An 18,404-nucleotide genomic window follows, 5' to 3' on the forward strand; every position below is an offset into this window, starting at 1 on the left:
GTTTGGTGGTTGACCAAGTCAAAAGCTGCCGATAGGTAAAGCAAAAGCAGGAGGGCTAGTTTACCCTTGTCTTTTATGTCTTGGATTTGTGTTATAAGGTCAATCAGGCCAGTTTCCGTGCCATGCCTGGGACGGAATCCTGATTGCCTAAGGCCCAAGAGTTTGTTGTATTCTAGGTAATCCTATATTTGCAGATAGGCTGCGCGGTCCAAACTTTTTAATAGAAAGGGCACCGTTGTAATAGGTCTATAGTTGGCATGGTTGCTAGGGTCAAGAGTAGGTTTTTTGATTAGGGGGATGACTGAAGCGTCTTTGAGGTTATCAGGCACAGTCCTGTTTTGAAGGAAGCATTGATGAGAGTGGTAATGAAGGGAGCGAGGTCATGTGCAGCCGCTTTGATAACTGGTGCGGGGCATAAATCACCTTGGCAATTGGACGGTTTGAGCTTCCTGATGATGTTTTCTACTTCCCAGGTAGACAAAGGTGAGAAACTGAATGGTTTAATGAGTATTCTAGAGGAGTGATGTTATACGTATCTGGTTTGGATTCTGGATCTAAGAGTAAACTACATTTATTTGTATTAATTTTGGTTTGTAACATAGATATTTTAGCAAGGAGTGCCCTTTGGATATTTTTACACCACAAGGTGTCTATGATGCATTTGTCAATTGGGGGCTGATAGGAGACTCAAGTTCTTTGAGAATCTTGAACAGCTCTTTGGTGTTAGATTCAGCTTGTATGATTTGTTTATTGTAGGTGTCTTTTTTAGCTAGGAAGATAGCTTCTTTGTAGTGTTGCCTCCCATTCATAGGGGGAAAGTTGGATTTGCATTCTATTTGTTGCCTAGTATACCTGACTTCTTGCTACTCCTTTCTACCCACACTAAATTCAGTTAACAGGGGTTTGAGGGAGCATTGCAGGGGGAAATAATAACTGTGGTGCTATCAGAAAACACCTCCCAAAATGTAATCTTGCCTTTATTCAATTGTGCATTGTATATCTGATGTCAAAAGGTCAAACTAAGTGCGTTCTATCATTTTACAGTGTAATTATCACCACACTGGTGATTGCTGCCCTATATTAAATTTGCGTGATTTTCATTGGAATTTAAGAATAAATAAATATTGTAGCATTACACACCAGTCTGGTTCATGGTCCATTGTGACCCGGGGTGTTTGTACAGGTGGGCGTGAGATGTGTTGGGTGCCTTCTCAAACTGAATTTGTAATAAATCAAAAATAAGTGTTTTAATTGTGCGCTGCATGCCCGGCCAGTAGAAAAAGTCCTGGTCTGGAGTGTACCGTGCCTTTGAAATCCATAACAGACTGTATTGTTTCTTTAAGCTTTTCATGCTGTCGCTTTGGTGTGCATTCTCATTATAAGTTGTTTTGTTTAGGACAATTCTGCTGGGAAAACCCAATAAAAATGTAATATTAAAAATAATAATAATCAGAATGGCTTGTGATCTCTAGTTCATTGGGCTTTCCGGCTCCTTTGGCGCTAGGGCCGACCATTTCCTCTCTCGTCTTCCCGACTCCTAACCGGAGGCGTCACTACCCGGCTGCTAGTAGGTCAGCGATCGGTAACACCTATCTGTTTTTCACTTCTCTACACATCAGGTGTTTACCCAAAGACGGTGGCTTCCTGGCTCCCTAGGGAACTTCTAGATTTCCCGCTTAGTAGTCTCAGGAAACAGGGACAGTGCCTTCTCTCGCCCAGCCTCACTCTCACTTCTTTCAGACCCTCTCACTCCTGACCCTTGGCTATACTGGTCCCTTATGCTGCTCTCCTCCCACCACGTCACTGTCCTCCAAACTCTCCCTCTGCCTTCCTACCTCCACCCTTCGATCCTACTTCCTTTCTCATTCTCATTCCTATTATTGCTTGTATCCATAATTGTTCTATACCTCCATCCCCCCTCCTCCCTCTCACTATACTCCACCACCTCCTTCTGGACCTCCCGCTCTACCTCTCCTACTCTCCTTACTCTGCTGCTACTACCACCTCTCTAGTACCACTGTCCTCCTCAAGGGATACAGTGCCCTGCTCACCCCTCTATTAACTACCACTCTACCAGTTCTGTCCTTCTTTTACTACTCCTGTCACCTTCTGCCTTTACTCCCAATTACTGCTACTAACTCTGCCACTACCTCTGTTACCCTTCACTACTCCTACTCTTACTCTCCTACTCCCGCCCTTTTCTCTCCCACACAAACACTCTGCAGACCCCCTCTTACCAGAAGCTTCTGCACTGTTTTTTGCTTTTGCCGTCTCTGGTCTCTTGGACGTCCTTCTCCACTGCCTGTCCTCACCCAACTAACCCACCCCACACAAGCCACATGCACCTTCTTAAATACCCCACACCCTCCGATGATTGAATATTCACCCTGTCCAATCACTTACCTGGCTAAAAGGGGTCTGGCAGGGGGAGTGTGTAGGGAGGCTACAAAAGAGGCCTTTAAACACCACCCCCTTTTCTGAAAGCATTTCTGACAAGGAAAGTGAAAGAGTTTCTGAGGAACTGGAGTCCCTGTTTTAGAGAGCCTTCCGATGGATCTTTCAATCTTAATGCCTCTGGTAAGCTGCTGGGAGCCTCATTAGCGCGGCCTCCTTTTCTGAATAGCGTGACGATCTCTGGAGACTTTGCCATGCCCCTTTATCGCAGGCCGGTGTTAGGCTGCTGGCTGTCTGCTGTGACAAAGTGCAAACTGCTGCTGTGTGGTGGCTTTACTCCGCTGCTTCCCGCTGCGGCTTCCCCGTCAGTGTTCGCCATCATCATCACCATCATAGGTAAGGTGGGGAGGGCAGGGGTTCTGTACATACTCGCCCGAGCACCAGGGAATGTTTGGGGTAGACTCTCTCCATTCTGCCTTTTTTATACCTGTGCAGGATGGAGTTTAGCCTTCATGCTGCCTTGTTTTGGCCTTTGTGGTATGCAGATTAGCCTTTTCACCTTGCTAGTGTGTGCCTGTGCAGGATTATATTTATAATTATTTGTCCTGGTTTTCTATAGACCGGCAATCATCTTTTGTCTAACTGAGGGTGCTGTTTTCATTGTTTCATATGCATCCTTCTTCTAACCCTACTTAGGACATGGAACAAGCATTCAGGTTGACGCTTAGATGTGGATGTGGGGCTGCTAGTTTATCCTTGTGATTAGCGTTAGCGTAGCAAGATGAGTTCATGGAATACTAGTTTCAGGTTAAGGTTAAGGCTCAGCATTAGGATTGGTATTAGGGATAGGGTTAGAATCAGATTTAGGATGGAGTAAATGTGTGTGGTAGTCATGGAGCAGGGCTAGTGTTAGGGCTGGTAGGTTGTGTTCTACTTAAGGTAAACCTAGAGTTAGGGTAGGTAGGGGTCAACGTCAGGGTTAGAGGAATTATAAGGATAGAGAAGGAGTTAGGCTCTGGGATGAGGGGTGGGGGATAGGTCTAGGTTTAGGTAATGGATTACGGTTAGGGTTCGGGTTATGTTGATGGTACGAATGTCCATTTCTACTAAATGACGAGTGCGTTCCACTTGCCACAATATGATGTGGGCTCATCTCATTTGTTGAATCGCTGTTATCCTCAGTCACCTTTTTAAAGTAAGAGTTTCATTAGAAAACACATTGTACTCAATATAATAACAGCAGTCAGTTAGTCCACACCTACCGCAGTCAGGACATCCAGCATAAACAGTGTGGATGTGAAGCAGGATAATGGCGCTCACCAACATGTCCAGGATTCTGGAAGAAAACAAAAGAAGATATTATTGATGTCAAAGTTTCTGAAGCTTTCACATTGCCTTATGCCCCAGAGCCTGGAGCTGGCTGATCTCAGAGGGTCCAAACTCTCAAATAAATCAGCAGAAACTCAGCTACTAAGCAATGGGGTGCTCTAACAGGGGGTGGTGGAAGGGATGGTTGCAGGCAGGGGTGTTGCTAAGTCTGGAAAAGGTCTGGGGCTATAGCCCCCTCAGCCCACGCCTAGCAATGTCTCTGGTTGCAGGTTACAGTAACTTGGATATCCCATGCTACAGGGATATGCAAGCTACTAGGATTATCAGGCACTGAGCGTACTCTCTGAAGGGCTGTGTCTTGAGTTCCTTTGTGAACTGCAGGAGCATTGGAGCTGTCCTGATTGTGACCGGGCGGTGGTCCAGGAGGCTGAACGTGGAAGGCAAAGGCATGTTTGCTGGTTTTCTATTTGCATGTCAGTTTTGTCTGGGGTCCTGCAATGGTCTGACTCTTAGACGTCCTGGGTTATGCCTAGGGACCGCTCAGGATGTTTGCAGCACGTCCTGGTCAGTGGAGTGGTTGAAGGTATGGAGACAAGCATTTTCACCTTGCTCTTCCTTACTACCAAGATAATATCCTCTGTTCTTAACTCTGCCTCTCAAGGTGATGCCCTCATTCTCTTTCTTGGTTTGAACATTTCCTCCGGCACGTTGAAACATTCCGATCCTGCCCGGCGGTATATTGAGACATTCAGATGCAGCTCGGCGGCACGTTGAGATGGTCAGATCCTGCCCAGCAGCACGTTGAGACATTCAGATCCTGCCCGGCGGCACATTGAGACGTTCAGATGCTGCCCGGCGGCACATTGAGACATTCAGATGCTGCCCTGTAGCACGTTGAGATGTTCAGATGCTGCCCGGCGGCACGTTGAGACGTTCAGATGCTGCCCTGTGGCACGTGGAGATGTTCAGATGCTGCCCGGTGGCACATTGAGACGTTCATATGCTGCCCTGTAGCACGTTGAGATGTTCAGATGCTGCCCGGTGGCACGTTGAGACGTTCAGATGCTGCCCGGAGGCACATTGAGATGTTCAGAGGCTGCCCTGTGGCACGTTGAGATGTTCAGATCCTGCCCGGCGGCACGTTGAGACGTTCAGATGCTGCCCTGTGGCACGTTGAGATGTTCAGATCCTGCCCGGTGGCACGTTGAGACGTTCAGATGCTGCCCTGTGGCACGTTGAGATGTTCAGATCCTGCCCGGCGGCACGTTGAGACGTTCAGATGCTGCCCTGCGGCACGTTGAGATGTTCAGATCCTGCCCGGCGGCACGTTGAGACGTTCAGATGCTGCCCTGTGGCACGTTGAGATGTTCAGATCCTGCCTGGCGGCACGTTGAGACATTCAGATGCTGCCCTGTGGCACGTTGAGATGTTCAGATCCTACCTGGCGTATGCCATTATAAGGCAGAGAATTCTGACACCGATATTGAAAGAGACGGGTCTACAGCATTGCCATCCAGCGCTCTGTTTTAGTGGTCAGGTCACACTGGATGGGTACTACTAACTTACCAGCGTAATTCTCTAAAAGGTAGTTAGTCTCATGAAATTGTACGCATCCTCATCAGTGGCGGGGGCAGCTTTTGGTGCCGGGGGGCGGGGGCGGTGAATAACTCATGAAGGGGTAAGCAAGGTCTTATGGTGTGGTGAATGTGTTCAGTGTAGGATTTTAAATTGTTCCTCAAATTAGCTCAAGTGACCAAGCGCAGCAATGAGCCCCCACATATTAAGATGGGCTTTTTGTTCCCATCGAGAAATGTTTGTAAAATAATGTGCTGAAATGATGCATTTTGGAACGCCATTTGTGAAACAAAGTAGGTAAAAAAGGATACAATGTACCATTGGTTCTCTAGGGTAACACATGAAAAAATCAGGTAAATGCCATGTCACCAAGAGGACACTACATAGGAGCACATGGTACACTACATAGGAGCACACAGAACACTACACAGGAGCACACGGTGCACGACAGAGGAGCACACGGTACATACATAGGAGCACACAGAACTCTACAGAGGAGCACATGGTACACTACATAGGAGCACACAGAACACTACACAGGAGCACAGGGTGCACGACAGAGGAGCACACGGTACATACATAGGAGCACACAGAACTCTACAGAGGAGCACATGGTACACTACATAGGAGCACACAGAACACTAAAGAGGAGCACACAGTACACTACATAGGAGCACACAGAACACTACACAGGAGCACACGGTGCACGACAGAGGAACACACGGTACACTACATAGGAGCACACAGAACTCTACAGAGGAGCACACAGTACACTACATAGGAGCACACGGTACACTACATAGGAGCACACAGAACACTACACAGGAGCACACGGTGCACGACAGAGGAGCACACGGTACATACATAGGAGCACACAGAACTCTACAGAGGAGCACATGGTACACTACATAGGAGCACACAGAACACTACACAGGAGCACACGGTGCACGACAGAGGAGCACACGGTACATACATAGGAGCACACAGAACTCTACAGAGGAGCACATGGTACACTACATAGGAGCACACAGAACACTAAAGAGGAGCACACAGTACACTACATAGGAGCACACAGAACACTACACAGGAGCACACGGTGCACGACAGAGGAACACACGGTACACTACATAGGAGCACACAGAACTCTACAGAGGAGCACACAGTACACTACATAGGAGCACACGGTACACTACATAGGAGCACACAGAACTCTACAGAGGAGCACACGGTACACTACATAGGAGCACACAGAACACTAAAGAGGAGCAAACAGTACACACATAGGAACACACGACACACTATATAGGAACACACGGCATACTACATAGAAGCACACGGTACACTACATAGGAGCACACAGAACACTAAAGAGGAGCAAACAGTACACACATAGGAACACACGACACACTATATAGGAACACACGGCATACTACATAGAAGCACACGGTACACTACATAGGAGCACACAATACACTACATAGGAGCACACAGTACACTACATAGGAGCACATGGCACACTACATAGAAGCACACGGTACACTACATAGGAGCACACGGTACACTACATAGGAGCACACGGTACACTACATAGGAGCACACAGTACACTACACAGGAGCACACGGTGCACGACAGAGGAACACACGGTACACTACATAGGAGCACACAGAACTCTACAGAGGAGCACACGGTACACTACATAGGAGCACAAAGGACACTACATAGGAGCACACAGTACACTACATAGGAGCACACGGCACACTACATAGAAGCACACGGTACACTACATAGGAGCACACAGTACACTACATAGGAGCACACGGCACACTACATAGGAGCACACAGTACACTACATAGGAGCACACAGAACTCTACAGAGGAGCACACGGTACACTACATAGGAGCACACAGAACTCTACAGAGGAGCACACGGTACACTACATAGGAGCACACAGAACACTAAAGAGGAGCACACAGTACATACATAGGAGCACACGGTACACTACATAGGAGCACACGGTACACTACATAGGAGCACACAGAACTCTACAGAGGAGCACACGGTACACTACATAGGAGCACACAGAACACTAAAGAGGAGCACACAGTACATACATAGGAACACACGGCACAATACATAGGAACACATGGTACACTACATAGAAGCACACAGTACACTACATAGGAGCACACAGAGCACTACACAGGAGCACACGGTGCACGACAGAGGAACACACGGTACACTACATAGGAGCACACAGAACTCTACAGAGGAGCACACGGTACACTACATAGGAGCACACAGAACACTAAAGAGGAGCACACAGTACATACTTAGGAACACACGGCACACTACATAGGAACACACGGCACACTACATAGAAGCACACGGTACACTACATAGGAGCACACGGTACACTACATAGGAGCACACGGTACGCTACATAGGAGCACACGGTACACTACATAGGAGCACACAGTACACTACATAGGAGCACACGGTACACTACATAGAAGCACACGGTACACTACATAGGAGCACACGGCACACTACATAGGAGCACACGGCACACTACATAGGAACACACGGTACACTACATAGACGCACACGGTACACTACATAGGAGCACACAGTACACTACATAGAAGCACACGGTACACTACAGAGGAGCACACGGTACACTACATAGGAGCACACGGCACACTACATAGAAGCACACGGTACACTACATAGGAGCACACGGCACACTACATAGAAGCACACGGTACACTACATAGGAGCACACAGCACACTACATAGGAGCACACGGCACACTACATAGGAGCACACAGCACACTACATAGGAACACACGGTACACTAAATAGGAGCACACGGTACACTACATAGGAGCACACAGTACACTACATAGAAGCACACGGTACACTACAGAGGAGCACACCGTACACTACATAGGAGCACACGGCACACTACATAGAAGCACACGGTACACTACAGAGGAGCACACAGCACACTACATAGGAGCACACGGTACACTACAGAGGAGCACACAGCACACTACATAGGAGCACACGGTACACTACAGAGGAGCACATGGTACACTACATAGGAGCACACGGCGCACTACATAGAAGCACACGGTACACTACATAGGAGCACACGGTACGCTACATAGGAGCACACGGTACACTACATAGGAGCACACAGTACACTACATAGGAGCACACGGTACACTACATAGAAGCACACGGTACACTACATAGGAGCACACGGCACACTACATAGGAGCACACGGCACACTACATAGGAACACACGGTACACTACATAGACGCACACGGTACACTACATAGGAGCACACAGTACACTACATAGAAGCACACGGTACACTACAGAGGAGCACACGGTACACTACATAGGAGCACACGGCACACTACATAGAAGCACACGGTACACTACATAGGAGCACACGGCACACTACATAGAAGCACACGGTACACTACATAGGAGCACACAGCACACTACATAGGAGCACACGGCACACTACATAGGAGCACACAGCACACTACATAGGAACACACGGTACACTAAATAGGAGCACACGGTACACTACATAGGAGCACACAGTACACTACATAGAAGCACACGGTACACTACAGAGGAGCACACCGTACACTACATAGGAGCACACGGCACACTACATAGAAGCACACGGTACACTACAGAGGAGCACACAGCACACTACATAGGAGCACACGGTACACTACAGAGGAGCACACAGCACACTACATAGGAGCACACGGTACACTACAGAGGAGCACATGGTACACTACATAGGAGCACACGGCGCACTACATAGAAGCACACGGTACACTACATAGGAGCACACAGTACACTACATAGGAGCACACGGCACACTACATAGAAGCACACGGTACACTACATAGGAGCACACGGTACACTACATAGGAGCACACAGTACACTACATAGAAGCACATGGTACACTACATAGGAGCACACGGTACACTACATAGGAGCACACAGTACATACATAGGAGCACACGGCACACTACATAGGAGCACACGGCACACTACATAGAAGCACACGGTACACTACATAGGAGCACACGGCACACTACATAGAAGCACACGGTACACTACATAGGAGCACACAGTACACTACATAGGAGCACACGGCACACTACATAGGAACACACGGCACACTACATAGAAGCACACGGTACACTACAGAGGAGTACACAGTACACTACATAGGAGTACACAGTACACTACATAGGAGCACACAGCACACTACATAGGAGCACACAGTACACTACATAGGAGCACATGGTACACTATATAGGAGCACACAGAACACTACACAGGAGCACACGGTGCACGACAGAGGAACACACGGTACACTACATAGGAGCACACAGAACTCTACAGAGGAGCACACGGTACACTACATAGGAGCACACAGAACACTAAAGAGGAGCACATAGTACATACATAGGAACACACGGCACACTACATAGGAACACACGGCACACTACATAGAAGCACACAGTACACTACATAGGAGCACACGGTACACTACATAGGAGCACACAGTACACTACATAGGAGCACACAGTACACTACATAGGAGTACATGGCACACTACATAGAAGCACACGGTACACTACATAGGAGCACACGGTACACTACATAGGAGCACACGGTACACTACATAGGAGCACACAGTGCACTACATAGGAACACACAGTACACTACATAGGAGCACACAGCACACTACATAGGAGCACACGGTACACTACATAGGAGCACACGGTACACTACATAGGAGCACACAGTACACTACAGAGGAGCACACAGTACACTACATAGGAGCACACGGTACACTACATAGGAGCACACAGCACACTAAAGAGGAGCACACAGTACATACATAGGAACACATGGCACACTACATAGGAACACACGGCACACTACATAGAAGCACACGGTACACTACATAGGAGCACACGGTACACTACATAGGAGCACACGGTACGCTACATAGGAGCACACGGTACACTACATAGGAGCACACAGTACACTACATAGGAGCACACGGTACACTACATAGAAGCACACGGTACACTACATAGGAGCACATGGCACACTACATAGGAGCACACGGCACACTACATAGGAACACATGGTACACTACATAGAAGCACACGGTACACTACATAGGAGCACACAGTACACTACATAGAAGCACACGGTACACTACAGAGGAGCACACGGTACACTACATAGGAGCACACGGCACACTACATAGAAGCACACGGTACACTACATAGGAGCACACGGCACACTACATAGAAGCACACAGTACACCACATAGGAGCACACAGCACACTACATAGGAGCACACGGCACACTACATAGGAGCACACAGCACACTACATAGGAACACACGGTACACTACATAGGAGCACACGGTACACTACATAGGAGCACACAGTACACTACATACGAGCACACGGTACACTACAGAGGAGCACACGGTACACTACATAGGAGCACACGGCACACTACATAGAAGCACACGGTACACTACAGAGGAGCACACAGCACACTACATAGGAGCACACGGTACACTACAGAGGAGCACATGGCACACTACATAGGAGCACACGGCGCACTACATAGAAGCACATGGTAGACTACATAGGAGCACACAGTACACTACATAGGAGCACACGGCACACTACATAGAAGCACACGGTACACTACATAGGAGCACACGGTACACTACATAGGAGCACACGGCGCACTACATAGAAGCACATGGTAGACTGCATAGGAGCACACAGTACACTACATAGGAGCACACGGCACACTACATAGAAGCACACGGTACACTACATAGGAGCACACGGTACACTACATAGGAGCACACAGCACACTACATAGAAGCACATGGTACACTACATAGGAGCACACGGTACACTTCATAGGAGCACACAGTACATACATAGGAGCACACGGCACACTACATAGGAGCACACGGCACACTACATAGAAGCACACAGTACACTACATAGCAGCACACGGCACACTACATAGAAGCACACGGTACACTACATAGGAGCACACAGTACACTACATAGGAGCACACGGCACACTACATAGGAACACACGGCACACTACATAGAAGCACACGGTACACTACAGAGGAGCACACAGTACACTACATAGGAGCACACCGTACACTACATAGGAGCACACAGCACACTACATAGGAGCACACAGTACACTACATAGGAGCACATGGTACACTATATAGGAGCACACAGAACACTACACAGGAGCACACGGTGCACGGCAGAGGAACACACGGTACACTACATAGGAGCACACAGAACTCTACAGAGGAGCACACGGTACACTACATAGGAGCACACAGAACACTAAAGAGGAGCACATAGTACATACATAGGAACACACGACACACTACATAGGAACACACGGCACACTACATAGAAGCACACAGTACACTACATAGGAGCACACGGTACACTACATAGGAGCACACAGTACACTACATAGGAGCACACAGTACACTACATAGGAGCACATGGCACACTACATAGAAGCACACGTACACTACATAGGAGCACACGGTACACTACATAGGAGCACACAGTGCACTACATAGGAACACACAGTACATACATAGGAGCACACGGCACACTACATAGGAGCACACGGCACACTACATAGAAGCACACGGTACACTACATAGGAGCACACGGCACACTACATAGAAGCACACGGTACACTACATAGGAGCACACAGTACACTACATAGGAGCACACGGCACACTACATAGGAACACACGGCACACTACATAGAAGCACACGGTACACTACAGAGGAGCACACAGTACACTACATAGGAGCACACGGTACACTACATAGAAGCACACAGTACACTACACAGAAGCACACGGTACACTACATAGGAGCACACGGTACACTACATAGGAGCACACAGTACACTACATAGGAGCACACGGTACACTACATAGGAGCACACAGTACACTACATAGGAGCACACGGTACACTACAGAGGAGCACACAGTACACTACATACGAGCACATGGTACACTACAGAGGAGCACACAGAACACTAAAGAGGAGCACACAGTACATACATAGGAGCACACGGCACACTATATAGGAACACACGGCACACTACATAGAAGCACACGGTACACTACATAGGAGCACACAGTACACCACATAGGAGCACACGGTACACTACATAGGAGCACACAGTACACTACATAGGAGCACACAGTACACTACATAGGAGCACATGGCACACTACATAGGAGCACACAGTACACTACATAGGAGCACACGGTACACTACATAGGAGCAGACAGTACACTACATAGGAGCACACGGTACACTACATAGAAGCACACGGTACACTACATAGGAGCACACGGTACACCACATAGGAGCACACAGTACATACATAGGAGCACACGGCACACTACATAGAAGCACACAGTACATACATAGGAGCACACAGCACACTACATAGAAGCACACGGTACACTACATAGGAGCACACGGTACACTACATAGGAGCACACAGAACACTAAAGAGGAGAACACAGTACATACATAGGAACACACGGCACACTACATAGGAGCACACGGTACACTACATAGGAGCACTTTAGATCGTTTCCATAAGGGTGCAGCCGCAACCTATCTATGCCAGCAATGGTCACTTTAAATTACATGCAAGATGCGCTTCAGCCTTCATGCATGTGACTTAAAGTGACCATTACTGGCATAAATAAGACAACCTATCTATGCCAGCAACGGTCACTTTAAATAACATGCAAGATGCGCTTCAGCCTTCATGCATGTGACTTAAAGTGACCATTACCGGCATAAATAAGACAACCTATCTATGCCAGCAATGGTCACTGGTCACTTTAAATCCAGTGGCAGCTGGTCAATTTTTTTACTGGAGTGGCTCAAATATTTCTACCAAAAAGGCTAGCATGACTAAGCGTAGAGAGGGAGCCCGAACCAACCTAGGGCGTTGGGGGAGATTCCCTCCCCGAAAGATTGTTTTTAAAATACTGGGTTAAAATGGTGAATTATACAGCACACTTTCTATGTAAAACTGTGTAAAAATGACAGTTTGCAAGTCACCAACAGTACACGCAAGCATTTCTCAATGCATTTTCATGATGTCTTCACCCACTGGCTGTACCCATATATTTCCATGCCGGCTGAACCAATGCATGCCAGTATTCCTAATTAAAAGCATACTCATGATTGGTTTGCACATAATATCAGTAATAAAACTAAATTAAACATGTCCATACATGGCAGTAGGGAACAGAGAAAAAGTACCAGGAACCTGGTACTAAGGAGTTGCTTACCCCTCACTACTCTAAATCAGAGCAAGGTTGGGTACCATCCTAGTCACACGTACATGTACTTATATACCTACAGTAATTCGTGTAGGAAGCACAAAAAACCGAGGGTAGAGAGAAGAGGCATACCTGAGAATAATTTTAATACAAAATTTATGACATTACACGAGGCATAATACAGATATAAAAAACAGATCAAAAGAGTGTAGAATTAGTGTAAAACAGAACGTATAAGGCAAGGCTTCAGAAATAACAGAAAGTCTTAAGAAGAACAGTGACAGGTGAGATGACTTAATCCAGCTTCATTTCCTTAATACAAAAATGTTGCAAAGTAGCAAGATTGAACATTTGCTGAGATATAAAGTGTCGACATGTTTCGGCCAATAATCATATGGGACATTTTCTCAGGTGTCCATATAGAATCTAGTTGTAGTGGCCATCATCAGGACAAGACATTTCTTCGAATACAGCCTTATAAGTGATTCGATATTGGTATCACGCGAATCTAAAAAAGTAGACATATATATAAAAACATTACTCACAATATATGGAAACATTTGTGTATATCTTACAGCTAAATGACAGTGACAGTGTAGCCTCTAATTTCGAAAATACCCTATATAGGCTGTTTGAGTAGCCCAACGTCATTTTGAAAGCACACTACAATTGTGTAACACACACCAAACACATTCGAATACATGAGGTGCAACATGCCCCAGAGGTTTTCCCGTGGGAGCATAACTTTGTGTGACATAGAAAAAACGGATCCAACTCTTACCAATAGCTACTGGATAGAGTGTGATTGGGACAGGAACCATCAATGGCTCTTGCACATGCAAAAATGTAGCCCAGTCTACTTGTTAAGTTGATCGTCGCGAGGATTCAAAATATACTCTGCATGAACGAAACATTAAAAATTATTTGTAGTATTAGTTTCATTTTATGTCATATTTAGTCTAAGTCTATTTATGATATAGTTTAAGTCAGTAGGGGATATTAGCAGTACCGAAACCACATATCTAGGCAGGTGGGCTTGTTTTCTTTCTAAACCAACCTGGGGAACAGCTGGTGCAAGAGTACTTTGGCGTAGTTACTTAGATCTTAGTCATCTACATCATGTCGGATAAGGAGACTAAGTCTATCATAGGCGAGAAAAACATCGTCTATCTTGGCAAAACAGAGTTATGTGTTTTGAACAAAAAAAGGGGGGGGGGGACTTGGGCACTTATACGGAGGGACCGTCACAGTGCGTACCTTTATCATTCCAGCACAAAGTCCCGGGCGATTTTATAACGGGCTACGGGCGCGTTGGTATCAGCGTTGTGCAGCCGAGTCACACTTATACCACGTGAGTCTAAGGTGGTTAGACAGTTGGATAGCAGAAAGTCTGCAACAAATAAGAAGAAGAAAGCCAATGAACTTGGCAGCTCGGTACAAGATCGAGCACTCAACTATAGGCTCAGTGGGAGACAAACGCTTACCTTAATATCCTACAGATGCGTGCGCGTCCTCTCGTCAACACCGCTGTGTACCAAATGGTCAGAGCGGTGTTGCGGGAGGAGACTTTAATTACGTGTGGCAAACACGTGATGTTAGGTCAACCCCTTATTCTTAAAGGGACAGTGTGTGCATCAATCTCTTGTGTGGAACGGCAAAGGCTACTCTTATCTAAATATATAGATGTTCCGCGGACCCGGATGCAAAAGGTCGCCAACAGTGATTGACAAGGGATGCCAACGAGCAAAAGGGTGTCATGCAAGAGAGAAAATACAAATTCAAAAAAGTGATGTATGTACGTCTTGGGAGGGGGGGGGGGGAGCTGGTGGAGCCAAACATCCCACGCAGAGGTCTAAAGCATATTAGCGTCGCCCCCTCGCAGCGTGATCAAGTCACCAAGAGTCAAAATTCACATAAGGATACTCAGGTGTAGACAAGTAAAGAATCTCCAGATGGTTCATCACGTCACGTGATCAGGTTATTCCATTCCACCGAGGAATTAAGGCCCTGATTTACCGTATTTGTAATGGAGTTTTTCCTAAATCAACGCACTGATACATTGCTAAAAGTACCCACACCATTAATTATGGAATGCATTAGAATCGCTCTGACAGAAAACTTTTTCCTGTACGAAGGGACCTTCTATAAACAAATCCATGGCACAAGTATGGGGGCAACCTTCGCGCCAGATCTGGCCAATTTATTCATGGATCATTTTGAAAACACTTCCATCTACCATCCATCTAATCCCTTCAATAAAGACATTCTGAAATGGTGCCGCTATATAGATGATGTTTTCATGATCTGGCAAGGGGATCTTCCCCGACTGCATGCTTTTCTAGAATGGCTCAATAACCATAGTCCACACATCAAATTCACTATGACATTTCACGCCACCACCATTTCATTTTTGGACCTTCTCATTTCAAAAACGGAAGAAGGGACCCTTAGTACGAGCCTCTTTCGAAAACCCACAGACAAGAACACTCTTCTCAGGTACAACAGCTTCCACCCTCGTAGTTTACGGGAGAATCTACCGATTGGACAATTCCTGAGACTTAGGAGAAACTGCACTGATCTCGCAGATTTTGCTCGAGAAGGCAGAGACTTGAAACAGCGCCTGTCCGCTAGGGGCTATCCCAACAAATGCATTAATCGAGCATATAAAAGAGCTAAATATGCCAATAGAGCCAGATGCCTACAACATGAACCCTCGATAAAAGAGGACAGGCTCACGTGCGTGAGCACCTTTAGCCCTATTAGCAATACTTTACGAAAAGCGATCAAACAACAATGGCACATCCTCATCACGGAAGATTTTAGCCCCCGACAACCGAGGTTTGCTTTCAAGCGCCAAAAAAACGTCAAAGATTTTTTGGTCCATACTTATCCCGTCACTCGCCCGGTTTCATCACAATCTACTTTGTGGAATCTTCCACCTGTAATCGGCCACTTCAAATGTGGACATTGCTCAGTCTGTGACCTAACAGACAATTGTAAGTCCATTGACCTTAACGGCAAAGTCTGGAATCTGAGATCTTTTTCCAACTGTTCTTCAGATTGGCTTATATACGGAATCAAATGTCCGTGTAACCTATTGTATATAGGAAAAACGAGTCGCCCTGTTCGCCTTAGAATTTGTGAACACAGGTCATGCCTAAAGAACAAAACCGAGAATAAACCCATGGTTTCTCATTTCACCACAGCTAAACATCAGTACACAGACTTCAAATGGTTTGTGATTCAAAAAATATCTCCCTCATTGAGAGGAGGTAACAGAGAGTTGTCTCTGAGTCGGGCTGAACAAAGATTAATTTACACGCTAAATACGGTAAATCAGGGCCTTAATTCCTCGGTGGAATGGAATAACCTGATCACGTGACGTGATGAACCATCTGGAGATTCTTTACTTGTCTACACCTGAGTATCCTTATGTGAATTTTGACTCTTGGTGACTTGATCACGCTGCGAGGGGGCGACGCTAATATGCTTTAGACCTCTGCGTGGGATGTTTGGCTCCACCAGCTCCCCCCCCCCCCTCCCAAGACGTACATACATCACTTTTTTGAATTTGTATTTTCTCTCTTGCATGACACCCTTTTGCTCGTTGGCATCCCTTGTCAATCACTGTTGGCGACCTTTTGCATCCGGGTCCGCGGAACATCTATATATTTAGATAAGAGTAGCCTTTGCCGTTCCACACAAGAGATTGATGCACACACTGTCCCTTTAAGAATAAGGGGTTGACCTAACATCACGTGTTTGCCACACGTAATTAAAGTCTCCTCCCGCAACACCGCTCTGACCATTTGGTACACAGCGGTGTTGACGAGAGGACGCGCACGCATCTGTAGGATATTAAGGTAAGCGTTTGTCTCCCACTGAGCCTATAGTTGAGTGCTCGATCTTGTACCGAGCTGCCAAGTTCATTGGCTTTCTTCTTCTTATTTGTTGCAGACTTTCTGCTATCCAACTGTCTAACCACCTTAGACTCACGTGGTATAAGTGTGACTCGGCTGCACAACGCTGATACCAACGCGCCCGTAGCCCGTTATAAAATCGCCCGGGACTTTGTGCTGGAATGATAAAGGTACGCACTGTGACGGTCCCTCCGTATAAGTGCCCAAGTCCCCCCCCCCCTTTTTTGTTCAAAACACATAACTCTGTTTTGCCAAGATAGACGATGTTTTTCTCGCCTATGATAGACTTAGTCTCCTTATCCGACATGATGTAGATGACTAAGATCTAAGTAACTACGCCAAAGTACTCTTGCACCAGCTGTTCCCCAGGTTGGTTTAGAAAGAAAACAAGCCCACCTGCCTAGATATGTGGTTTCGGTACTGCTAATATCCCCTACTGACTTAAACTATATCATAAATAGACTTAGACTAAATATGACATAAAATGAAACTAATACTACAAATAATTTTTAATGTTTCGTTCATGCAGAGTATATTTTGAATCCTCGCGACGATCAACTTAACAAGTAGACTGGGCTACATTTTTGCATGTGCAAGAGCCATTGATGGTTCCTGTCCCAATCACACTCTATCCAGTAGCTATTGGTAAGAGTTGGATCCGTTTTTTCTATGTCACACAAAGTTATGCTCCCACGGGAAAACCTCTGGGGCATGTTGCACCTCATGTATT

The 18,404-nt window shown here is 46.5% G+C and overlaps 1 protein-coding gene across 2 annotated transcripts in view; it reads right to left on the reverse strand.

Annotated features, from left to right (window-relative positions):
- Positions 1-18,404, reverse strand: part of LOC138498731 (CD5 antigen-like) — a 437,221-nt gene that overhangs the window by 350,246 nt on the left and 68,571 nt on the right. For both annotated transcript variants that reach the window (XM_069622369.1, XM_069622368.1), the window contains exon 2: positions 3,657-3,730. In XM_069622369.1, coding sequence (XP_069478470.1) covers positions 3,657-3,720 — 64 coding nt within the window. In that variant the 5' untranslated portion in view covers positions 3,721-3,730. The remainder of the gene's footprint in view (positions 1-3,656; positions 3,731-18,404) is intronic.

This window comes from Ambystoma mexicanum, chromosome 5q (genome assembly GCF_040938575.1).
Source record: "Ambystoma mexicanum isolate Mex_15411 chromosome 5q, UKY_AmexF1_1, whole genome shotgun sequence".
In the NCBI taxonomy this organism is placed as follows: domain Eukaryota; kingdom Metazoa; phylum Chordata; class Amphibia; order Caudata; family Ambystomatidae; genus Ambystoma; species Ambystoma mexicanum.